General features: G+C 37.0%; 1 protein-coding gene across 1 annotated transcript in view; it reads left to right on the top strand.

Moving 5' to 3' along the window:
• The first annotated feature begins 424 nt into the window (after positions 1–424).
• hs6st1a (heparan sulfate 6-O-sulfotransferase 1a) overlaps positions 425–27,015 on the top strand; it is a 234,078-nt gene continuing 207,487 nt past the window's right edge. Inside the window, exon 1 of the mRNA XM_056479376.1 lies at positions 425–1,196. Coding sequence (XP_056335351.1) covers positions 676–1,196 — 521 coding nt within the window. The 5' untranslated portion in view covers positions 425–675. The remainder of the gene's footprint in view (positions 1,197–27,015) is intronic.

The raw sequence follows: 27,015 nt of genomic DNA, 5'->3' as shown, positions 1-27,015 counted from the left end.
TATATTCTATGTATTATCAGTGGCTCTTGCTCGACATCAAATCATAGAAAAGCATAAAATTTCTAAATTAATTTCTAAAATTGTATTAATATTTGAACTTAAAAAGTGCTATGTGTATTGCAGTTGTTGCCATTGAACATTTATAATAATAATTATTTACATTTATAATAATAATAATTATTATTATTTATTTTTTTATACCTTTCATTATTTTTTTATATACTGTCTATTCATTTGTATGTATGTTTAAGTATTTTCTTTTATTAGAACACTGGCTGCTTTGTTTTGCTTCTTGTGATGAAACACCGCTGAGTTTAGAGAAACATCATAACGCAAAAAGCATCGCGGGCGTTCCCTAGAAACAAAAAAATAGCGCTCGTTTGTGTTTGAGAGAGCGGAGCGCGCGCGTGTTGGGAAAGTGGGTGTCGCTGTGCACGCTGCTGGAGGAGCTTCACAGCGATGTGTCGAGGACTTTAAACACACCGTGTCATACAGTGGTGGAAGGAGGGAGACCGCGCCGTGCTGGATCCTATACGTTACCGCAACACTTCTGATGCAATGAGTCCAACCTGACCCAATGCGTCTGACGACTCACTTTCAGCGCGCGATGCTCTGACAGACGAGTGTTTATATGGAGACACCCTAAAAAAACTGTCAACCGGGAAATGGTAACACATGAACCTCCTCACTGGAAGGAACATGGTTGAGAGGAGCAGTAAATTTCTGTTCATCGTTGTCGGCTCGGTTCTGTTCATGCTGATTTTGTATCAGTACGTGGCTCCGGGGATGATGAACTTCGGCTCTCCGCACGGCTACATGCTGGAAGACGATGCGGATCTCTTCCCGACTCCTGATCCCCATTACGTCAAGAAATACTATTTCCCCATCAGGGATCTGGAGCGGACCGTGGATTTTGAAATCAAGGGGGATGATGTGATCGTGTTCCTCCACATCCAGAAGACCGGCGGGACCACGTTCGGGAGGCACCTGGTCCAGAACGTCAGGCTGGAGGTTCCGTGCGACTGTAGACCGGGACAGAAGAAGTGTACCTGTTACCGACCCAATAGGAAAGAGACATGGCTCTTCTCGCGGTTCTCCACCGGTTGGAGTTGTGGCTTACACGCGGACTGGACCGAACTGACCAACTGCGTACCGGGGGTTTTGAACAAAAAGGAGAGCAGGATGAAAAACCAAAGGTGATGCTTGGGGAAATTTCTTTCATGCGAACTGCTGGCTGTGTCTCAAAATCCAGTTAGTTGTTTTGGGATACAGGCTTGTGCTGTCGCAAAATAATGTCTCAGTGGGGTTTGAGACACAGCCTGAACTTTAGAGAGTCAAGAAGATTGCACTTGTTTTCATCTGCAATTCAGTTAGCTTTGCGCATTACACTCTTTTCACATTACACTTAAAGGCTGATCTTCTTTTTAAAGCCCAGGTAAAGGTTAATAAGGTTTTCACTCTTGGATAGAACTGTATGCTGAGTTTAATTCTGGATTATCAAATCCTGCGAAACTGGAACGTAAACAAAGAGTTGTTCTACAACAGACAACCAATCACAAACTTGGCTACTGCATCCCTCATATTCACGCACTGACGTACGTCAAGTAAACTTTGACGTGTTGTTTTTGCTAAAATTCTGAACAGTTAACCGAGTAACAAGTATGCTTCAGCAGGTTAATACAATCACTCAGAAGATGGTGATTTTCCACCAGTTGACCAGTGTTCATATTTTTAATTCAAGCATGTCATTTTATTCCCCCAAACCAGTGTTATTAGCATCATAGCTGTGCAACTAAGTAAGCTAACCTAAAGTTTACAAATATACAGTGTCAGTTATCGGAAACCTGACCGCTCAGGAAAATATGTGAAGAGTATGAGATATTCAAACAAGCCAAGATTACCTTTACCTGGGTTAACAATGACAACATTTAAAGTGTGAAAAACCCGATAGTTTTCTGAGTTTTATCGCATATTTGTGGTCTTGTGAATTTGGTTGCAAGTCTTTCTGATATTAACATGGTAAACATAGTATATGTTATTTAATTATATGTGAAAATTAAAAGTGGAATCAGTGAAAATTTAAGTTGGCTTATAAATGGTTACCACAGTTTTTAATAAAGTAAATGAAATATTTTGGACAAAACTATGTTAACCATGTTAAAGTCTTGTTGCTTAGGTGGAAGGTAGGACTTACTGTGTCAATATTTGTGTCATTTTCGATTTCTGTTTGTGTTTTCTCCAGTGATGGAGGTGGAAAATTACTGTGTTGTAAAACAGCCCTCGTAAACACTAGTGAGTCCTGGCTGCCAGGATAGTGGTTACAGAACTCACCACATCAGGACACTACACACTGACTAGCAGACGTTTCAGGAAAAACACACCACATTTTGCTGTATTCTGGATAAGAACTATCAATCTGTCTTCATTGCCTTTCCTCACTTAGAAATAACAGTGTCACAAATCCATTCCAGTCTGTTTAAAAGCTATTGGAGTCGGTTACTGTTTGCACAGTGTATTACCTTTGCAGTGATGTGCAATCTGTCTCCGTGCATCTAGTCTGTTTTAGTTTTTAATAGGATTTTGTGGATTAAATTATCTAAGCTCTGCAAAGTCAAATACATCAGATCAGATTTAGCAAATAATCACCAGCCTGACTCCTACCTAAAAGACTACAGTCTAGCTGCAGCATAGCCTCAAGTGTAAAACATCCCTCGTATCACAGCGATGCCATTACTCTTGTTGCTTTTGGCGACCTTAGGAATGCAGCACTGATATGAATGCACATTCCTCTCTTTGATTAATCTCTCCCGTGATAAAAGCAGACAGACCACACTAGTGCGGTTCTCCTCTAATTCATCACGCACATGTACATGTTCGTTTTGCCTGTGAAATTAGCACAGGGTCAGCGGTGGCAAGAGGTGATTGGAGTTTTGTCATTTCTCATTTTTAATATTTGGATTATTCCGCTAATTACTCAGGAAATACTGTGCATAAATGAGTCGGATTTGATATTCTGCAAAGATCTGAGCACTCTTTTTACATAAATAACAGTGATTTTAAAGGACAAACTTCGGATGCTGTGAGGGATCAAGTTTTTTGTGACTGATTAAAAATTGTAAGGCCAAATGTTTAACTAAAAATGCAAAATGAGACAATTGAGATGTGGCAGTGGTCACGTTGGAGGCTGAGAAAAGGGGAGCTGTTTATGACCCGTGAAATCTCTTGTGGAGATTTTGAGCTGTGAAGGATTGCCTGGCTGTTTGCCTTGCTATGGTTTTATTGGGCTTCATGATGTGTCTTCAGATTGAATATTAATATTATTTAGAACTATCACATTTTTATGCTCACATAGAGGCCGTTTGGTCTTTGATACAGACTATAATACATAGACAAATGATTTAATGATTCCAGTAAACGTGGATTAAGGCTGCATAATATATTGTTTTAGCATTGATATTGCAATGTGCAAATCTGCCATAGTCACATTGCAAGATCTGTAATGTTGAGTTGTGATTATAATGACCAGGAACCACGTTTCAGAATCTGATTTTTGAAGTCATCGCAAATTTGAACCCTATTTGAGTGAAACATTTTTATTTGGATGCACTGTAATACCCAACTGTCAACTTTATCAAATGAAATTAGTGTAGGTAACTCAAAATTGACTGAAAGTTAATTCTACTTATTTGAAAAGAGTTTTGAACTCGGTGTTGAAGGTTATGAGTTTATTAAATACCTCATCACTTCAGCTTAAATGGAGTAAGTACACAGTACTCATATAGATTCGTGTTTTTTACCTCAAATGGTTTGTAGCAATTCTCAAGTGGTTTGAGTTGCCTTAACTTATTGGGTTTTAGAGTACTCAGTTGGTTTGAGTTCTCTTCATTTATTGGGTTTTACTGTGCTCAAATTGCTTCGTTTACTCAAATGGATTAAGTTCACAGTACTCATTAGGATTAGTTTTTGAACTTAATGGTAATTTGCATTTGGTTTATTTAAATGGTTTGATCTACCTTAACCTTTTGGGTTTTACAGTGTGTGTTTTAAGCAGAGATTTGGGCTCGCTAGCCAAAGTTGGCCCATGGTAACCTTTGGTTTGGCCTGCCAACCCATTTGAGAAGAAAGGGAAAATGTTGATGAGGGTTGGGGGCGGAGGTGTCTTTAATACAGATTGTCATTTCTAATTTTCTTTCGTAAACTACAAAAAGCTATCTAAATTAAATGTTTTTTTTCAAATAAACATATTGTTGCTCAACAGATTTAAGATCAAGAATTCAATTCAGAAGCCAGAAGCAATTCAGCATTAAACCCCATTGTGTCATAAGAAAAAATTTGGACGCCCCTGGTTTTAAGGAACTGTGACTAATATATCAAGTAAATTTAAACCAAGAAATTTAATTTGACAATCATTAAATTTCTACAATATATTTGAATAATGTTGAATTTATGTTCTTAGACTCCACAGAAAACCATAAAACACAAAATATTTTTTTAAAATCTATTATCTATTGTATTCATCTATGCTTGCAAATTGTTTTTGTGCAGATTTTATTGTATTTTATGCAGATGTATGATTTTTTTTTTACAAGTAGTTCATCTTTTGTGAAATTATATTCATATCGCAATGTAAATCGCAGAAAAACTAAATATCGCTATGTCAGTTTTTTCCAATATCGTGTAGCCCTAACGTAGATCCACAATAAAATCAGTAAAATGCTGTATTAAGCATGTCGGGCTGGTACAGAAATGCTTCTGCCTGCCTGCAAATGGTCCTTTGGTCCATCATTGTTTTGGTTGTCAAGTGCTCATGCATCCTGACAGAAAACACAATATTATGATGTCACTGTTTTCAAATAATCATATTGTCATGTAAATGAACTACTAAGCAAACTAAAAAGTTTGGTATCTAACCACCTCCTTTACTTTTCAGATAAAAAACAAAAAAAAAACAAAAAAAAAAATATATATGTTTATAGATTTTCATTATCAAAGTTGCAAAGATTTTTTTAAAAGGCACGAATATTAAATTTATTAGTCATTTTTGGTCATTTTTGGAAGACTAGTTAATTTTAAAGGGAACATATGAATGTCATGTTCGAGTGATATAAAGACAATAAGTCTCTTTTTAAATTTCCTGACGTTAAAATAGGATCCAAATCCCCCCCATTTTGAGGCCCACTGCAACGTGACGTAGGAGTGCGGTTTCCCCGCCCACCGAATTCATTGACAGCCGCGTATTAACATGTATCCACAGTAATGCATATAATCATATCCACAAGACAGGATATGCGTAAAGCGACTAAGATTAAAAGATCTTTTCAGCTCTCTGTGATCATCAATCATCATCAGATGTGATCAAGAATGAGTTTTACAAGTTTAAAACGTTTTAAAACAGTTCATGTTTTTAATAAAGTAAGTTAAAGACTGTAAAATCACTGTAATTCATCAGCACAGTCACATGCCAGTATAATTATAAAAGAAGACGCTTCAATTCCGCTTTCTGGAAGTTAAATCAGGTTTATTTTGTACATTAACATAACGGATATCCATACAGCGGTGGATATTAGCGTGTATCCTGTCACATTTGCTGTGCAAAAACAGTGCAAAGTTGAAAACAATCTCTGTGTGTGTCCACTGTGTGTGTATGTGCACGACATTGTGTGTGACTCATCGTTGCAGAAAGGCTTGAATTAACTACACAACAAATACATCAAATAATCATTGCAAAAGTTCCTACTATTTCTCTCAAACATTACGTGAGATCTGCTTCCTTCATGTCTGTCTCTGTGCTGTTTATCTGATGCAGCCGAGGCGGAGATTGAGACAAACTCTGACAGGCACGTGGGAATGGTAGGTGGGGAGAACTAGCATTAAAGTCACAGGCAACAAAAACAGCTACATTGTATTAAGAGCAGAAAATGTTAATATTCTGAAAGGTGTAATAAATAATCTGATGATGAAGGTGTTTTGAGCTGAAACTTTATAGACACATTCTGGAGACACAAAAGACTTATTTTAAATCTTGAAAAAGGGGTAAAATAGGTGCCCTTTAAATTAGTATTTCTGACTGACACACACAAAAGAACAGTTGCTTAGAGTCATTTGTATGTGAATCACACTTTGTTGATTTGCTATCATTTGTATGCGCTGTAATTACAGGTTGTTGTCATGATCTTGAGAGTTAATTTCAACGTTTATTTGTCACGTTTGGGGTGGCAGTGAATCAGTATTTATTCTAAACTGTTCTGAAAAGCATACATCACCCTCTTCAGTCTTGACTGCTTCTTGACTGCTTATTCCTGGGATTAGTAACATGTAGGGCGGCTGCAGCGCAGGGTTTAACACCTGTTGTCAGTCCAGTGAGTTACAGTTCACGGAAGCCAGCGCCATTCCCACCAACAGGCAGGAAGCCATCTGACAGCTGTGCCAATCTGCATGCTTGTTAGACATGTTTAACGGGCTTGTTTACATTCAAATCTCTCTCGGCTCCGGAGACTTTGGAAGCACTGCTCGCTCTCCTCTTCATGGCCGTTAATGCAGCGAAGGACAAGCTTTTAATTACACATTGGTCTTATTAGGAGTCACATTTTTCCAAATCGCATTCACACTGTGCCGCCCCCCCCCAGAGGGACCTGGCGGACTTGAGAACGATTGGGGCATTTTAATTGCTTGACGAGATGCGTATCACCACATTCTCATTGAGGTTTCAGTTAGAAAGCCATCTGGCGAGTGGCGTGTGTGTGTTGCTGTCAGGCATGAAGCACAGGGGTTTCAGATAAAGCAGTGAAAGGAGACCAGAGGCGGGTTGCTTTTTCGAGTGGGCGTGAGGTGTGAGAATGTTTCTCACAGCGATAGGCACATGCAATCAACCACCAGCGGTTGTGTTTTTTACCCCCCCACCGGTGGCCTACTAGGCAATGCCCCTGCTGCGCTAGACAGTATGTAATCTGTTTAATGAAGGGTCTGCGTCTGCTCTTTGACCAAAATGCTTAGAAAAAACAGATAGGGGGCCCAGTGTCTGACAAACGGCCCTTATAGGGTCTGTTTAACAGTTTAAATGAAAATCGTGCATCTGAAATGTGCTATGACTAATATTCCAGAGTGACTATGTCATGCAATTAACGTCAAGCTAGCAAAACATGCAGACATTTGGATTGGTGCAGAATGAGAGAGGTATTTGTGTAGTGCATTTGAAACACACTGCTGATTTCTGTTTCGGTTTAAATAGATTTGTCTATGCTTGATAATAAATGAAGTTATAATAAATGAAGTTTATTGTGAATACCACTATAATTTTTCTTTAATTTATGCTCCTATTTACAGTCATGTTTGTTCCTGGCAAACATATATTTAAAGGAGCTCTTGACATGAAATCGACTTAGATTTTGGGTCAAAAAACTCATTAAAATCTGAAAAATTGTTATGTGTAATAACAATAGAATGACACAAGGAGAAAGTACTGCTGTCTGGGCTTTTCATGCCCTTTTACACCTCCCTTTCTTCATGTGTTCAATACTTTTTTCGCTGTGTCATTTAATTTTTTATTACACCTTACTTAATTTATAAACAATTTTTTGGACGCATGGATTTCACTGGTTATTTCTGACATCTGGTGAATATTTCATGTCAAAAGCACCTTTAGAAATGTGTTTTCTAAGAAAAAAAATGTGAAGCGTTCAATATCTTTTTTAAAAAAAGATGCTGTATGTTCCTCTTTCTGTTTTCTGAATACTGTAAAATTTAATGGATTAAATATGTTACGAGGGAATGTTTGTAAATGTTTTTTCAGGCATGACTTAAGCTGTGTTCACACTTGGCAGGTTTGATTAGAATCATTCTAACTTTGGTGCGATGTCTCTGGTAGTGTGGTTTATTTAAGTAAGTGTGAACACTGGCATCCAATATCTGTTCCACACCAAACAAGCAGATAGAGACCACTGAAAATGTGGGCCAATGGTCTGCTTCCAGTTGAGCTATGGTGAGGTTTGACGGAAGTGTGAAACAGAATACAGTTATGAGACAATTAATAGGACAGATTCAAGTCACGTTGAGCTTTTATTTAATTGTTCACTACATGCGTGGACATAACAATGGAACAAAATGGTGTCTTGCAGGACCGTGGTGCTACATAAATTAACTTAAGCATAAATATGAGCACAAAACTGGATGTAAGAGAATTTTTTTAAGTGTGGTTTATTTATAAACTCATTTTGAGAGGATCACGTGCTTATGATCAACACGACTGGCACCTCATTAGCTCCGTAATCTGCTCTATTAGATGATTACGGAAGCATTATAAATAACCAGAGTTTTTCACTCCAGTTATCTTCGTCTTGAAGTTACCCTTCCACTCCCTGTGTTCGCGTGGGTTTCCCCCCCGGGTTCCCCGGTTTCCTCCCACTGTCCAAAAACACCATAGCCATAGCCAATCGACTAAACCAAATTATCACCCAAGACAACCTTAGTTTACACTTCTCACACGGTGAAAGCAGGGGAGTTCTCGAGACCTACCTGAGCTCAAACTCCCCTCTCGCCCTTCTAACGGGAAGGAGCCCCGGGCTCGAGGATATTACGAGCTCAGGGCTCTCTCCCGGAACAGCATGCCAATTACGCTTTATTGATTATCAGCTAAGTGTGAATTCTTGAAACACATACAGTACAGTAGCCAACATACTGGAGCGGTAATCTAACTATACATATATTATAAATGGTTATCTCAATATTCAACCATCTGTTTTTTTTTACGTATGAAACATTTTTTACCCATCAGCAAATAAAATTAAGATTACATTTAAAGGGATAGTTTACCCAAAAATGAAGATTTACTCCCTATTTACTCACCCTTGAGTGGTTCCAAACCATTATGAGTTTCTTTATTCGCTTTTTTTGTAAGCATGGTTTTTTGTATGCCTGGATTTCAGATCACCTCCGTCAAAAGCACCTTAAGAAATGGGTTTTGTGAGAAAAAGGTGTGACATGTACTTTTTTTTTTCGCTTTATGTTTCTCTTGCTGTTTTCGGAATACTGTAAAATTGAATGGATTGAATATGGAATAAGGGAATGTTTGTAATGTTTTTCAGGCATGACTTAAGCTGTTTTCACACTTGACAGGTTTGATTAGAATCATACTAACTTTGGTGCGATTTCTCTGGTTTATTTGAGTAAGCGTGAACACTGGCGTCCAATCTCTGTTCCACACCAAACAAGCAGATAGAGACCACTGAATGTGGGCCATCGTCTGCCTCCAGTTGAGCTATGGTGAGGTTTGACTGAAGTATGAGTTTAACATTGACCAAAGATTTTTTTTTGCTACATGCTTGGGTATAAAATAGAATCAAATGTCATGTCTTGCAGTACCATGGTGCTACATAAGTAATCCTAAGCATGCATATTTTATAATCTTAAGAGCAATTTTTAAACCTATACACAAAGTAGCTAATGTACTGGAGCTGTAATCAGACTATACATATACTATAAATAGTTATCTCAATGCTCAAGCATCTGTTTTTAATCATGTTGCCGATTACAGTTTAATGGAGGTATCAGAAATAATTTTTTTATCTGGTAAAGATTACATGTAAAGGAACAGTTCACCCAAAAATGAAGATTTACTCACTATTTATTCACCCTCAAGTAGTTCCAAACCTTTATGAGTGTCTTTATTCAGTTTGAATAAAGCTTAAACCTGTAACCATTGACTTTCATAGTAAGAAAAACAAATACTTTAGAAGTCAGTGGTTTCCAGCTTTCTTCAAAACATCTTCTTTTGTCTTTAAGAAACTCCATATGTTTGACACAAGTAAAGGATGAGTAAATGATGACAGAATTTTTATTTTTGGGTGAACTATCCCTTTAAGCATGACATTCAAAATGAAACAAATGTTTTCATGTTCAGAAAAATGTCAGATTTCTCCGAACATCATAAATTGGATGATGATCACCACCGGTGGTGAAAAAAGTACTAATGCATTTACATGTAATTTGTGGATGTCTGTAAACGTAACATTCTGTAGTGCATTTAGTTATTGCTCAGCAGGCACACAACATCACAAAACATTATTATTAGGTTAGATTTAGGTTGTGATGTCAGGTGACCAAAATTCAATGTCTAGCCAGTGTCTAAGGACAGCGTTATTTTGATGTCCAATAACGACGTCAAATGTCGTTGATATTTGGTTGATTTTAGGTTGTATTAGAAAGTGACCAAAATCCAACGTCGAGCCAACATCTTAAACCAGCGTCATATTGACATCAAATACTGACATTCAATTGTCAGGTTTAGCAACCCTAATCTGACATCTGATAGATGTCATAATGGTAACGTCCACACAACATCAAGATGTAACATAATTAGATGTTGATATTTGGTTGATTCTAGGTTGAACGTTGGACATAGGCGTGGGCCTGACATTGGGTTTTGATGTCAACCCAATTTTCATTTCCAGACAAAATACAATGTCTCGACGACGTTGAGGTAAAACGTCAATCTGACGTCATGTTGATGTCTTTTGCCTGCTGGGTGTTTAAGGCCATTTCGGTCATCATACAGTAAACGTTTGTCATCTTCTCATCAGTAACATGCATCAAAACAGTTTCTGGGTCATTGCTTGTAAAGATTTTGGACATCTTCTTGGATACTTTTAATGCTTCCAAACGGTTTGCTGTATTTATAAAGCGCCATGTCCTGAGGTTGTTCCGTATGATGCAATTTACTTTCTATGTGCAATTTGATTGGACAGGATTCACAGGACTGATTTTTCTAATCCCTATAGACAAGAAAAAATAAAGTAGTGACTGCACTAAAAATGTACTCAAGTGAAAGCAAAAGCACACATTTTTAAAACTACTTCGTAAATTACAATTTCTGAGCAAAACTACTCAATTAGCTTGAGTATTTGTAATTTGTTACTTTATACCACTGGTCACCACTGGCCTTTAAAAATGTGACTCTTGTGCTGCTTTTAAAGCCATCCAGTAGTTTTATGTGCAGGAACTGACAGTTGTATTGCCACTTTAATACAGAATTCTCATTTATGGTTGAATTGTCTCTTTAAGTAATCTATTTGCCATGATTTCTCATTTCTAGCCGTCATAGACGAAGATAGAATCCCAGTTGGGGGCAGCCTGGTTAGGAGGCCTGGCGCAGTGATCAAGCAGACACAATTAACTTGAAATGACAAGGTGCCGATGGGGTACCGGACCACATTGTCATGTTCCTATTATGCTAGACATTTATTGTGATTATTTTTTCGAGGAAATGAAATTGTACGTTTTATTGGCACGCAATTGTGAGCTAAAAAGAGTCATTTGAAAATTATCATATTAGGCCTACATGAGTGTGCCTTCAGATCTTGAGGAGAGAACGATTTATGTAACTATTAAAACAGACGACATGGAAAGAAACAAATGAATCTGAAATTAAAGCAGAAGTGAGTGGAGTCCAAGTGTTTGTTTATCTAAATTGGAAACCAACATTTGGAACAAAGTCTAATTGCACAAGTTAACTTAACAAATTTAAGTGGTTTGAATATAAAACAATTAAGTTGTTCCCAAAAAAATCTCAAGAATTGTGTTGTTTCAACTCATTTTAAATGCGTAGTTTGAATAAGCAGCAAAATATTTTTTTTATTAAGTGAGGTAATGCTCAAAAAGGAAATTATTACCAATATTTTCTCATTCTGTCTTTTCTAGTGTATTTTTTTTAACTGTTCCAAATTTCATTTAAGCTTTTCGTTCAACTCATCTTGTTGACGTTATGTATTAAATTAGATAAATGCTAAATTGAAGCATTAGTAGCCTCAGACTTTTGGGCCCCACGTATGGGTATCTATAAATATGTATTCTCCTGGGAATGTGCCCGTGTGTGTTTGTGTGTGAGTGATGAGTGAGGATTCTGGGCCGTGTGCACCTACTGTCACTTTTTTTCTCTTCCTCCATGTCCTGTCTATTTAAAGATTGCAGCAGATTTTGAGTCCCAGTCCAATAAGCTGGCACAAAAAAATCCTGCGGTACTGCTGTCAGTCTTTCTTTTAATTTTGTGTATATATATCCAAACTCATTTCTTCAGCCTCTCTCACAGTTTTTTTTCCCCTCTCTCTCTCCCCATCTCTTCCTGTTCCTTCAGCGGTGTCAGTGTCTAATCAAATAGGCAAGATAATTTTCCACACTGTGGCTTTATGGATATGGGCCGCACAGTATAGCCCAAGCGTGACTAGAACATTAGAGCAAATGTATTTTCATGGAAGATTTACTGTGATTTTTAAAATGGCAGGATCTGCTAATGGACGACTGCCTTCTGTATTATGAATAACAATATTTGGGGTGTATTCGGACACCCCCATAGTTTCCCATAATGGTATCATGAACTAATTCAACTATGTTTAGTCTATATAACAGACGGCTTAGGCCTTATAGGTCAGCTGCACTATAAAACCCATTAAGTTGGGGTAACTCAAACCATTTCGAGGAAACTGATTGCGTCAAACAATTTAAGTTCAAAAAGTAACCTTAATGAGTACTGTGAGATTAATCCATTTGAATACACGAAACCCTTTGAGTGCAAAAAAACCCAATTAATTAAAATAACTCAAACCAATTAAGTACTGTAAAACCCAATCAGTTATGAGAACTCAATAAACAAAGAGAACTCAAATGAATTGAGTACTGTAAAACCCAATCAATTATGAGAACTCAATAAACAAAGAGAACTCAAACCAATTTAGCACTGTAAAACCCAATCAGTTATGAGAACTCAATAAACAAAGAGAACTCAAACCAATTGAGCACTGTAAAACCCAATCAGTTATGAGAACTCAATAAACAAAGAGAACTCAAACCAATTAAGCACTGTAAAACCCAATCAGTTATGAGAACTCAATAAACAAAGAGAACTCAAACCAATTGAGCACTGTAAAACCCAATCAGTTATGAGAACTCAAGAAACAAAGAGAACTCAAACCAATTAAGCACTGTAAAACCCAATCAGTTATGAGAACTCAATAAACAAAGAGAACTCAAACCAATTGAGTACTGTAAAACCCAATCAATTATGAGAACATAATACATATATAAAACTCAGACCATTTGAGGAAACCGATTGATTGGAACCATTTCAAAAGCTAATATTTAAAAGTACTTACTTAATTTAAGTTGAAGTAATGAGATATTTAAGTGATTAAGTATCTGAGCTAACGTTTCTTTAAAATAAAGTATTTTGATAGATCTTTATGACTTGCTTGAGATTCTTGCACATGAAGGTATAGGACATATATTGTAGTCGTTTATATGGGCTGTAATGTTATATAAACAAAGAACATCTGTAGCTACGTTTATATGCACCCAAATTATGACTATTCATTTGTGATCCATTCAATCAGAATGAAAAGCCTTCATTTAAATGCCTCAGTTGATTTGACCGAGCTCAGTCCAGATAATATTTTGATTGGATTGGATTAGATCTGAAATAATCTGAGCAACAGTAAAAAATGCATGCACTTTTTTGTTTGTATGTTGTGTAAGACCTTGCTTGCATGTGATATACTGTATAAGGGATAGTTCACACACAAAATAAAAAAAGTATACTACTATGTTTCATAACTTTATTGATTTCTTTTTACAGTTTAACACAAACGACAATAATTTAGAGAATTTTGGAAACCAACATTGCTGTTGCCAGCAGATTTCCAATAGTTCTGTGATTTTTGAAAAGTTTAAATGTAGGTGTTTACGTGCAGTTTCTCACCTACAATCCTTCCCTAATTCATTCTGATTTGCTAAAACTAGTAAACACACATTCAGCTCTGTATTTTCTCAAGGTACTTGAGAAAGAGTCTGCAGGTTTTGGTGATTAATAATGGATGATAGAGTGAGACAAATGTGTGAAGCCCAAAGCGGTATTGGCATAAAAAAGGACTCTCGTCTCAAACAATACCTCTCAAGTACTTCTTGATACTGGATGATGTTCTCCAGTTCAGTCACTTATGTCCTCTATGTTTGGCCATGAAGATTAAGGAGCCACATTGTGACTGTCATAGGTCCAGACCTTTGCTTTAGAGTGTGTGTGTGTGAGTGTTGGTGAAGGTTTGCCGCTCCACAAATTACAGTCTGATGTGGTTTGCGGTTGTGTGATCTTTGTGGTTTGGAGGTCAGTGGCTCAGAGCTTATAAAATCCTCCAGCTCTCTGTGTGAACCTGGATTCTGGCTTTGGGAGCACGAGCCAGATGGCTTGGCGGTCTCTAGAACTGCTTGGAGCAGAAAGCGGGAGGTTCTGATGGGCCAGTTTTTTTTTCCCGGGCCGGTAAGAAAAAGAGCTTGGAGCCAGTCCTGATAGCAGCAGCCTGACCTCGATGTGTTAATCCCATCAGATCAGTGTGGATTAAATACAGGCTGCTCAAAACCCGTTATGTGGTAATGCGGAATCTGTGCCCGCCCACTGCGAAATCAAGAGACCAGTGCTTTCGGACGAATGGCTCGAAGAACATTTGATTTCTGTGTTTGCTTCCATTCCATAGGACGCCATATCTGTAGTGTTGTGAATAATTCATTTTTAATCTTGAATTCATCACGGAGTGTATATCTGGCCCACACGCTTTTTCAGCAGCACTGCTTCCGGAAATATTTTTTTCCTTTGAATTTTAAAAAAGTTGTTAAAACACTATAAAACAACCAGGAGAATCTCAACAATTTTGAACTTTGATTGAAAATTAAAAGTCTATAAAAAAAAAGTTAAGAGTCTACTTAACAGTTTTAATGGTGAAGAGCAATAATCCTATGAAGCATTTTAAATTTTTTTGTGTCTTTCAAAACAATATATTGCAAGTTTACTGTACAATATACAGTGGAAAAAATAACTATTGAGTTTGTCATGTTTGCTGTATTTCATTTCTAAAGGAGCTGTTGACATGGAATTGAACCAGATTTTTGGTCAAAACCTAAACAATACAAACACAAAAATAAAACAAAACAAAAAAAAATCTGAAAATTCTGTGTAATAACAATGAAATGACACAAAGAGAAAGTACTGAACTACTGAAACGTATTTAATACTTTACATAAAAGGCTTTTTTTGGTGATGGCAGCTTAAAGACACCTCTCCTGTGGAGAATGAAGTCACATGAGTTCACAGACTCAACACAGTGTGAAAATCATGATGGTTCTGTGGATCTCGTCAATCAAATTTGAGCTTTACTGTAATTTGTATTTTATATTGGATTCAAGTCAGGTGATTGGCCTGGCCATTCTGCAGCTTGATTTTCTTTCTCTGAAAGCATTCGAGAGATTCCTTGGCTTTGTTTTGGATCATTGCCTTACTAAAATGTCCACCCTGGTTTCATCTTCATCATCCTGATAATGTAGATGTTGGACTGAAGCAGCTAATACTCATTTACAATGAAGGGCAGAGGGTTGCTGAAGACCTATTGAGAGATTTCAGCTGCTGTCTGGGCTTTCGCTGCCTTTCTAAAGCTCCCTTTCTTCATGTGGTCAATACTGCGTCATTTAATTCTATTAAACATAACTTAATTTGTAAACGAATTAGATTGTTTTCTTTGCATATTTGGATTTTTTTTGGTTGTTATCAACATCCGAGGAAAATTTCAAGTCAACAGCACCTTTAGAAATATGTTTTCTTAGAAAAAAGGTGACGTGTTCAATACTTATTTTCTCCTCTGTACATAACCTATATAAATATGTAAGTATTTTGAAAACATAGGGGGAATCAATTATGTAATTTGTGGTTGTATATGTTGGAACTAAAGATCTTTTTGCACACATTGCACTCTAATTGGTGGACTTTTCTGTACAGAATCAGTTTTTCCTGCTTGGACTCTCCTATTAAACACATGTTTAAAACAATAAAAGGTTGAAATAATGCTAACAAAAAAGGTTTATCAGTTATTGTAAAAAAAAATCAATTTTACTAGGGAACAATATGAATGGCGAAACCTGACTCCATTAAGTATTATTGATCTTGGTTTGGGATGCAGTCGTCTGACAACTGACTAGACATTTTAAGTGACTTTTTGCCCCTACAACTTTTTACAATTTTAGGTTAAATTAGTATTCTGTGTGTAAACTGAGGCCATCAATTGTCTCCAAAAATCATAATTTCAATTCATACACAAAGTACATCTTAAATATAAAGTCTATTTTAAGATAGTGCTTGTCTTTGGACTTGTGGGGGAAACTGGAGCACCCGGAGAAAACCCACACGAACACAGGGAGAACATGCAAACTCCACACAGAAATGCCAACTGACCCAGCCAAGGCTCGAACCAGTGACCTTCTTGCTGTGAGGTAACAGCACTACCCACTGCGCCGCCGTGCTGCCCTGTTAAACATTTATACATTTTAAATTGAGAATGCCTTAAATGTGACCATTAGCTACCATACCATTTGCTACCATTAGCATATAATAGCTTTAGCTGCTAAACTAGCATTGTGTTAGCAGTTTTATTCTGTCCTACTGTACCTCCAAGCTGTAAACATCTCACAATGCATCGCTTCTCGAATCAATGCCCTCGTCTGGCTATTTTTGAACAACTCATGTAAATGCCCAATAAGAAACATGCTCAGTTGCTGTCCGCTGAACTTGAAACCAGCCTAATTATTCTGGGATTCCTTGAGATCAATCATTCGACTAGCCAGGCAGCATGCTATCTGAAAATATGTAGCTTTGCACATCCCTTGTAAGGGCATAATAGCCAAGAATACCTTTTTTTTCTATTATAGGATGAAAGGCAGTTTTCATATCACTGGCTCTGACTACTGAAAAGCTTCTTGTTTACCTCATTCTTTGCTGATTATCTTGGCCCATTTCTTGTTGTCTGTGGAGGTTTGGTAATTGCTCGACAGCGTTCAATAGTGTTTCTGTTAGATAAGCTGTTTTTTTTCTTCTTTTTTCAAAGAACGCTTTTGCGCTAAGAGGTGCTATCATTCACATTTCAGAGAGAGTGTTTTTTTGTCATCTGACATCTCAACTCTTTGAAGACAAAGTGCTAACAGAGATTATAAGTGTGTGTGTGAACTGATCTAGGGCAGTTCAATGGAAGGTCGTGACGGGCAGACGGTGTTTTAGGATCAGCATGCTAAATTAGCTGAGGATGCTGAACTGGAGCAAACAAATTGCTTACGCAGAGAAGCTCTGAACGTTTTTGTGCTTCATGAACATATGCTTACAGGTGTAAAGATGACACTGCTAAGTCCTCCACTGTTGTTTACTTCAACATTTCGATGTTTTGTGTTGTTATATTTAATAAATAGTAATTATGTCGGTGCCAATACTCTAGTGGTTAACTGCTCTGACAAACTGACACGGCGACCTGAGTTCGATTCCCAGCTAAAGGTCCTTTGCCAACCCTTCCCTTCTCTCTGCTTCCAATAATTTCTTAACCTCCACTGTCTTATTCCATTTAAAGGTGAAAAACCCTTAAAAAAAAGAAGAAATTATATATATTAGTATTTATGTGCGACACATACATGTATGGGTCATAATTGGTGTCAATAATTGATATGTAGAGAGCACATTAATTGTAGGTAAAGATCTACTAATGTTTCAAAAACTTTTGGGTAAAATATTGAACTTTTATCATTAATCCCACCATACTTATTTATGTAGTTCTGTTTAAGGACTAATCATGTATACAACAAAAGTTTGTATTTATATTCTATATGTACATATACGGTGTATATTTATCATCTATCTAAATAATATACGGTGTATATTTGTTATCTATCTAAATATTTAAGGTACATATGCATGTACATTTAATATTTACTCATATATTAATATTTATATACAATTTTCTTTTGTAAAAAAAAAAAAAAAAAAAAAAAATATATATATATATATATATATATATATATATATATATATATATATATATATATATATATATATATATATACTGATCTAGGGCAGTTCAATGGAAGGTCGTGACGGGCAGACGGTGTTTTAGGATCAGCATGCTAAATTAGCTGAGGATGCTGAACTGGAGCAAACAAAGTGCTTACGCAGAGAAGCTCTGAACGTTTTTGAGCTTCATGAACGTACGCTTACAGGTGTAAAGATGACACTGCTAAGTCCTCCACTGTTGTTTACTTCAACATTTCGGTGTTTTGTGTTGTTATATTTAATAAATAGAGCTTTTAATATCTCAACCTGATATCACTATTTTACATTTTGTCAGTTTAGTGGCTAATTCCTACAAATTCAATACGAGTTGAGTTGTACGAAAATGTATGATTTTAAAAAGGAGACGTGGCAGCCAACCCCGTCCCTAAACCCAACTATATATATATGCACTTAGTCTCGATTAATCAGTTAACAGAACTACATTTATGTACAACTGAGAACATTAAAACGTATGTACGAGTAATTGACCATCATAAATTGCAATATTTGTAATGATTTAAAACGTGTTTTTGACAAATGAATAAAACCTTTTAAAGGATGGTGGCACAGAATAAATGTTTAAGATGGCAATTAATTTAAATTTTGAGGCTTCACTGACCACGTTTACATGGACATCAGTAATGGAATTGTTTGCCTTTATCTGATAAGACAATAATATGATTAAGGTGTTTACATGAGTTGCTTTTTGAATGTTCTTTACATGATCCCATTTTACATGTTATAGCACATAATTCCATTAACATCATTGCATCACCATGCTATCCACGTTTCCTCCATTTCATGCATGCCCCCCGTGACAAACGAGATATTGGATGCGAGGAACTGCTGGAAGGTGTTGTTTTAATGGAATTTAATACCACACGCCATACGAAAAAAATAAAAACTCGCGATGCAGGTGTCTGTAGTCCTTCACTGACTATTTAGGTGCAGAGAATAATGTCAAACAGCCGTTTGTGTATAGACCATCTTTTCGCAAAATGCAGGGAAAATCCTACATAATGGTAATAGTTTGATTAAGGTGTTTAATCTGTACTGCACTTTAATAATGCGACTAAAATTGGCATGCTACACAAGTCTTAATTCGATTTATGTTTAGTTAGATTATGTCAACCTTAATCAAATTAAATTAATCAAAATCCCTGTTTACATCGTTGACTCTTAAGTATTGTCATATTAAAATTGGATTATTGGTGTCCCTGTAAACGTACTCACTGTGATCACTCACTGTTCAATCAATAGAATTATTAAATCATCAATCAAAATTTGTCCTAAATATGGAAATCAATTTATTTTGGTATAAACTAGTGTTGAAGTGAATGCCATTGTAGTGGTGTCATTTGTAAATAATGGTGAAAATGTACAGGGACAATTTTTACATACTTGAAAACCCCTTTTGTCTTTGCCTTGACCTATATACTATTATTTTTTTACCTAGTACACTGTCACATTTTGTCACTTTTTATCCTTACAATTCATCAAATCCTGTGTTTTTTGAGATCTACCTCAAAGCCAGGCCAGTTTCTCAACTCGCATGCATATTAATATGAAAAGGATGGAGCAAGTGCCCGGCTGCTGTCTGATAATATGGATCTCGTGGCCCATGAAGAGAAACGTGCCCTTGAGCCGGACCTAATGCCGGCAGTGCATGAATGAGCGCTTCAGTGCCTCCTCTATCTCTAATGGCTTTTTAATAAACAAAGACTTGACCACCCTTCAGCTTGCCCTTTGTGTTTAGCATAAATGAATACATGAAGATGAACACAACTCAGCTGCTAATGCTAGACTAAACCCGCTTGCTCTGTTTTTTATTTTCAATTTCTGTCTCCTTCTTTTTTTTGTATGTGCGCAGTTTTCTTTATCTTGTATCCTTGTTTACAAAACACTCTCACGCTTATTCTCACTGCCTGTCTCTGCCTTTCACTCTCATTACTTTTTTTTCCCATGTGATTTGGAATCTTGTTCCAATTTTCTTTACTCTCCTCCAGTTTTGGCTTGTGTAGCTTCTACAGAAATATTGCTGGCATTATGGCGGACATTGGCTTTGAAGTCGCGTTTTTGCGCCGCGCTGCCAGGTAAAGCCCTCAGCGACAGCACCAAATTGATTTCCGCGTGCTGTGGACAAATTGCCATGCAATGACTAATTAGCAAACATTTTTATAATTCATAATTAGGGCCTCCACTTTCCCTGTGTGAGTTGGCTCACTGCCGAGCTTTAATTTGCAAAGCCATGAATTCCGCCTAGGAATTATAAAGACTCTCAACCTCCCCCAACTCAGAGCTCAAACAGGTGTCTTCACTTTCTCTAAAAGACTTCCATCTTCAGATTGCCTGATGTTCAACTGTTTTAGCACTCATTTCTATGCTGAAAATTAAAAACACACTTGGTATTTTAAGTTATCTGTTCACACTTTGTCAATATTAACAGTTCCCCTTGGTATTAAAGTGTTAGTCACCCAAAAAAAGGAAAAGTCTGTTGGTAAATACTGTCCCTTGTGTCGTTTCAATCCCTTGAGATCTTCGTTCATCTTCTGAACAAAAATGAAGCCCTTATTTTCTCATCCCAATGTTGACGGGTATGAGTGTTGAGTTTTAGTTATAGTTGATCAGTCACACAATTCAGAACACAAGAGATTTGTGTTTTTACGTATTTTGATTGTGTGATCATTTTAGAAGTTTAACGTTTATAAATATATTTAGAAGTTTATAATAAAAATATAATTTTTGCAATAATTTATACAATGAAGACCATGTAATTCTACATTAGATTTTTGGTTTTGTCCTGAACACTGTTAGACTCCCCTGAAAAACCATAAAACTCTTTTTATATAACTTATACCTTAATACTTTATATCTTTAAACTTATAACATTTATATATGCTTATAATTTATTATATTTTATGCATATGTAATGCATAATTATTGAACATCTCAATCTAAATGAATGATTTTGCTATTTATTATTAATGTATATTGAATACATAAATAGTATTCAATATATATCGCTGAAAAACAATATTGCAATGTCAGACTTGTCCAGTATCATGCAGCCCTACCTCCAAGAACTCTTTTGTGCACCAAAACATAAAACAACTTTGTTTGCCAATGTTTTTTTCCGTGTTAGATCAAGGTGCGCATTTATTACAGCACTTCTGGCTCTAATGGCAATAAGCCTTGGGGTGTACTCACACTAGAAAGTTCGAACCATGCCCAGGTACATTTGACCCCATTTCTCGGTTCGTTTGACAAGGGTGAGTGCTCTGAATCAGGCCCAGGCGCGGTTCAGTTGGCTGGCCCTGGCCCAGTTGGAAGAGGTGTTCCAAAGCGTGGTTTAGATTGGCGTTGTAGTACGCTTGTAGTGTGAGTGCAAAATGCACATCACTTTATAGGGGCTGTTTCATATGGATTTATTAATCATTCTTACCTTCAATGTAAGAACTTTTCAACATAAACTGTCATAGTTTATTAAAGAGACAAACTCCTCGCTGCACATCAAGCCTCCTAATACATGCAACACGATGACATTCATGAACATTTTTGAGCGTCAAAGGTCGTCAGCACTTTGAACATCTCATGACCATTGCTGTCTGTGGAGGAAGAGGGAGCTCTCCAATTACATCTTAAATGTCTTAATTTGTATCGCAAAGATGAACAAAGGATTGGAATGACAAGAGTATTTAAGAAGAGAATTAAAATTTTGGGGTGAGCTAACCCTTTAATGTGTGTTCAAATAGTCCCTTTATATGCTACATCTGACAATTCCCATGGAAAAACCCATGTTACTAAGTGAGTAGGAAAGCAAGCACATGAAAAAAAAAAATATAGATGACGACACGGTTTTGGTCGTAATCTACAAATAATACAGTAAAAAAATAATAAAAGTGTACAGTTATACCTCGTTATGGGGCACTTTCACAAAACATGAACAAATGACACCAACCATACTTTAGATGGGCTTTTGTGGCTTTAAGATAACATTTGTCCGCATACACTATGAAAGCAATGCTTGGGGATGTGGTTAAAAAATAGACAACCACAAAATGTTTTACATCCTGTTTACAGCTTTTGGTGTCATCCAGTTGTGATTGGATTTACAAAAACGTATCTCAATACCTGGTGCAAACAGGATCCAAGAAATCACAGTACATGCACAATTGAGTTAGATTATAACAAAGCTTTTTAATACTTATTTTTGATTTTTTTAATTCAATCACAACAAATAATTCAATATTAGCACTGTACAACTTGCATGAAAACATGTTCTCTGCAATCTCTAGGAGTATGATTATATAGAACTTAACCCCAATATATATTGTATATCCATTTATTTATTTATTTGATATGTAGCCATGTAATGAGCATGATTATGAATTATAAAGCTGTTCATTTCAGTGTGATGCAAGAGATCTTGATCATACAGTCTGGGTTTATTATTGTTAAAGACCGACTGCTATCTCTTATGTAATGAATGTAATTATTTTAAACCCGAGCTGGAGCTGAACACCATTTTCTCTGTTATAACACAGATATTTTTACCTAAGCATGTCGCAAGTTAATTATCCACCATGCTATCATTTGTATAACACTAGAGCTGTAGGTAAATGACTACAAATAGAGCTCTAAAGAATTTTTCCTTTTTTTTTTTAATAATGACTTTATGCTCATAAGTTTGTCTCGCAGCTATGCTATTTATTTAATGAAAGCACAGGTTACTGATTTTCAGTGCCGGTGCCTCCCACTTAACAAGCACTCCTTTAATAAGCACTTGCATAACCACAAAGTTTGCTTCTTCTAAACAAATGACAGCATTTCAGAACTTTACACAATTGCTTGCATTAATATTTTTGTTAAAGGGCACCTATTTTACCCCATTTTCAAGATTTAAGAAAAGTCTATAGTGTGTCCAGAATGTGTCGGTAAAGTTTCAGCTCAAAACACCTTCATCATCAGATTATTTATTATACCTTTCAGAACTTTGGATTTTATGCTTTGAACACAGTGTAGCTGTTTTTGTTGCCTGCCCCTTTAATGCTAGTTCTTCCCACCCGCCGTTCCCACGTGCCTGTTTGAGTGTGCCTCAATCTCCGCCTCGACTGCGTCAGATAAACAGCACAGTGACAGACATGAAGGAAGCAGATCTCTCGTAATGTTTGTGAGAAATACTACAGTAAGAACTTTTTTTCTGATTCAAACTGATTATTTGATGGATTAGTTGTGGAGTTAATTCAAGCCTTTCTGCAATGATGAGTCACACACAATGTCGTTACAAAGTTCACACACACACACAGCGCATGCGTTTAACTTTGCACTGTTTTTGCACAGCAAATGTTACAGGATACACGTTAATATCCACTGTTGAATGGATATCCGCTATGTTAATGTACAAAATAAACCAGATTTCAAGAGTTCACACTTAGCTGATGATTAATTATAAGCTTGTTTGGCATGCTGTCCCGGGAGAGAGCCCTAAGCTTGTAAGATCCTCGAGCCTGGGGCTCCCTCCAGTTTGAGGGGAGTTTGAGCTCAGGTAGATCTCAAGAACTCCCCTGCTGTAGTAACCAATGAACAGAAAGTGATTTCTCTTAAAAGATAACTATTTACTAGGAGCATGTCTATAGTGCTGATTTGGATTAGTCAATTAGCTTATGTTCCATGTCTTTGGACAGTGGGAGGAAACCGGGAAACCTGGGGCAAACCCACGCGAGCACGGGGAGAAAGCACTAACCCCACACAGAAACGCCTGCTGGTTTGGTAAAGCCTGAAACCAGAGACATTCCCGCTGCGAGGCAACAGCGCCAAGCACCGGGCCACCATGTCACCCATCTAGGAAGAAGGAGGAGTAGGGGTGGAAGCGGGGATTCTTCAAAATGAAGATAGCAGTAGTACGAAACCCAGGGTATTTGTAGTAGCTTAGGAGTGGTCTGATTGGTGCATTAAGAATTGGATAATGCGGATCCAGCCGCTAGCAATCATAAGCATGTGATCCTCTCGAAATTAGTTTATAAATAAACTTCACTTAATGTCCACAAACTGGGGTTAAAGCGTCTTTTTTTATAATTGTACTGACATGCGGCTGTGATGATAAAGTAAAGGCGGTAAAATCGCTGTAATTTATTACAAACGTTTTAAACTTGTAAAACTCATTCTTGATCACATTTGATGAAGATTGATGATCACAGAAAGCTGAACAGATCTTTTAATCCCAGTTGCTTTGCGCAAGTCTTGTCTTGTGGATATGATTATACACTTTACTACAGAGATATGTTAATACGTGGCTGTCAATCTATTCTGTAGTCGGGAAAACCGCACTCCTATGTCATGTTGCGGTGGGCGTCAAAATGGGAGGGATTTGGATCCTATTTTAACGTCCGGAAATTTAAAAAGAGTCTTATTGTCTTTATATGCCTTTTTTATCACTCCAATATGACTCTGAACACACTCTACCTACACACAGTTCTGTCCAAACAGCTCACAAAAGATTATTTTTATAATTGACGCCCTTTTAATGTTGTTTTTATTGATTTAGCAGTTTTGGCCTGAGCTCTTGATGGAAACATGTATATGAAACTTTTGTCCTCCATGTGCAGCATGTTACAATTTACAGCAAATTATTGTTTTTGTAGAACAAATGATGGCTGTTTTTTCTGAATTATTTACAGCATTTCTAAAGATTTAGGTGCAAGGTGCGTGCCTTTGTAAAATCGATTGATCCATTTTTTAAAGATGTCTCCCAGTGCCCTTCTGATGCTCTTTGATAATGTTTATGAGAGGTCAAGAATGTATCTATTATTTATGTTTCTTGGAGGGGTATCGAATGGGTATCCAGTGCACATCCCAAACATCTATAAAGTAGTTTGGTGGTGCAGTGGTGCAGACCAGTTGTCCAGTTTAATTCAGATTTTGGTAGTGTGCAATAAATTGATGAGAGTAAAAGGCAAACCATAAATTTACAAAATAACCATTTAGTGGTATTTTTTGTTTAAACAATGTTTGATTTGCAGTTATTAAGGTATTTCATGAAAACATTTGGAGGGTTTTGGGATCTCTGTTGAAATTGCATTTTAATTGCTTTTTTGAATAGTTATTAGTAAATTATTGTGTTTTGGTGGAATTATTATTTTCTTTCCCATAGCATCATGTGTTAGGTCACTTGGTGGTGGTCAAATTTTTTATTTTTTAATTTTTTTAATTTTTAAGTTATTTGTGTTGTGACCAATTTGCTGTGCGTTTCTTCAGTTGTTTGTGTTGTGACCAATTTGCTGCTTATTTCTTCAGTTGTTTGTGTTGTGACCAATTTGCTGCGCATTTCTTCAGTTGTTTGTGTTGTGACCAATTTGCTGCGCGTTTCTTCAGTTGTTTCTTCAGTTGTTTTTGTTGTGACCAGTTTGCTGCGCGTTTCTTCAGTTGTTTGTGTTGTGACCAATTTGCTGCGCGTTTCTTCAGTTGTTTGTGTTGTGACCAATTTGCTGCGCATTTCTTCAGTTGTTTGTGTTGTGACCAATTTGCTGTGCGTTTCTTCAGTTGTTTCTTCAGTTGTTTGTGTTGTGACCAATTTGCAGCACGTTTCTTCAGTTGTTTGTGTTGTGACCAGTTTGCAGCACGTTTCTTCAGTTGTTTGTGTTGTGACCAATTTGCAGCACGTTTCTTCAGTTGTTTGTGTTGTGACCAGTTTGCAGCACGTTTCTTCAGTTGATTGTGTTGTGACCAATTTGCAGCGCGTTTCTTCAGTTGTTTGTGTTGTGACCAGTTTGCTGAGCGTTTCTTCAGTTGTTTGTGTTGTGACCAATTTGCTGCGCGTTTCTTCAGTTGTTTGTGTTGTGACCAATTTGCTGCGCATTTCTTCAGTTGTTTCTTCAGTTGTTTGTGTTGTGACCAATTTGCAGCACGTTTCTTCAGTTGTTTGTGTTGTGACCAGTTTGCAGCACGTTTCTTCAGTTGTTTGTGTTGTGACCAGTTTGCTGCATGTTTCTTCAGTTGTTTGTGATGTGACCAATTTGCTGCGCGTTTCTTCAGTTGATTGTGTTGTGACCAATTTGCTGCGCGTTTCTTCAGTTGATTGTGTTGTGACCAATTTGCTGCACGTTTCTTCACTTGTTTGTGTTGTGACCAATTTGCTGTGTGTTTCTTCAGTTGTTTGTGTTGTGACCAATTTGCTGTGTGTTTCTTCAGTTGTTTGTGTTGTGACCAATTTGCTGCACGTTTCTTCAGTTGTTTGTATTGTGACCAATTTGCTGCTTATTTCTTCAGTTGTTTGTGTTGTGACCAATTTGCTGCGCATTTCTTCAGTTGTTTGTGTTGTGACCAATTTGCTGCGCATTTCTTCAGTTGTTTGTGTTGTGACCAATTTGCTGTGCGTTTCTTCAGTTGTTTCTTCAGTTGTTTTTGTTGTGACCAGTTTGCTGCGCATTTCTTTAGTTGTTTGTGTTGTGACCAATTTGCTGCGCGTTTCTTCAGTTGTTTGTGTTGTGACCAGTTTGCTGCATGTTTCTTCAGTTGTTTGTGTTGTGACCAATTTGCTGTGTGTTTCTTCAGTTGTTTGTGTTGTGACCAATTTGCTGCGCGTTTCTTCAGTTGTTTGTGTTGTGACCAATTTGCTGCATGTTTCTTCAGTTGTTTGTGTTGTGACCAATTTGCTGCGCGTTTCTTCAGTTGTTTGTGTTGTGACCAATTTGCTGCATGTTTCTTCAGTTGTTTGTGTTGTGACCAATTTGCTGCATGTTTCTTCAGTTGTTTTTGTTGTGACCAGTTTGCTGCGCGTTTCTTCAGTTGTTTGTGTTGTGACCAATTTGCTGCGCGTTTCTTCAGTTGTTTGTGTTGTGACCAGTTTGCTGCATGTTTCTTCAGTTGTTTGTGTTGTGACCAATTTGCTGCGCGTTTCTTCAGTTGATTGTGTTGTGACCAATTTGCAGCGCGTTTCTTCAGTTGTTTGTATTGTGACCAATTTGCTGCGCGTTTCTTCAGTTGTTTGTGTTGTGACCAATTTGCTGCGCGTTTCTTCAGTTGATTGTGTTGTGACCAATTTGCTGCGCGTTTCTTCAGTTGATTGTGTTGTGACCAATTTGCTGCACGTTTCTTCACTTGTTTGTGTTGTGACCAATTTGCTGTGT

The sequence above is a fragment of the Danio aesculapii genome, chromosome 2, assembly GCF_903798145.1.
Source record: "Danio aesculapii chromosome 2, fDanAes4.1, whole genome shotgun sequence".
NCBI lineage: Eukaryota > Metazoa > Chordata > Actinopteri > Cypriniformes > Danionidae > Danio > Danio aesculapii.
This window is presented reverse-complemented; position numbering and strand designations above follow the sequence as displayed.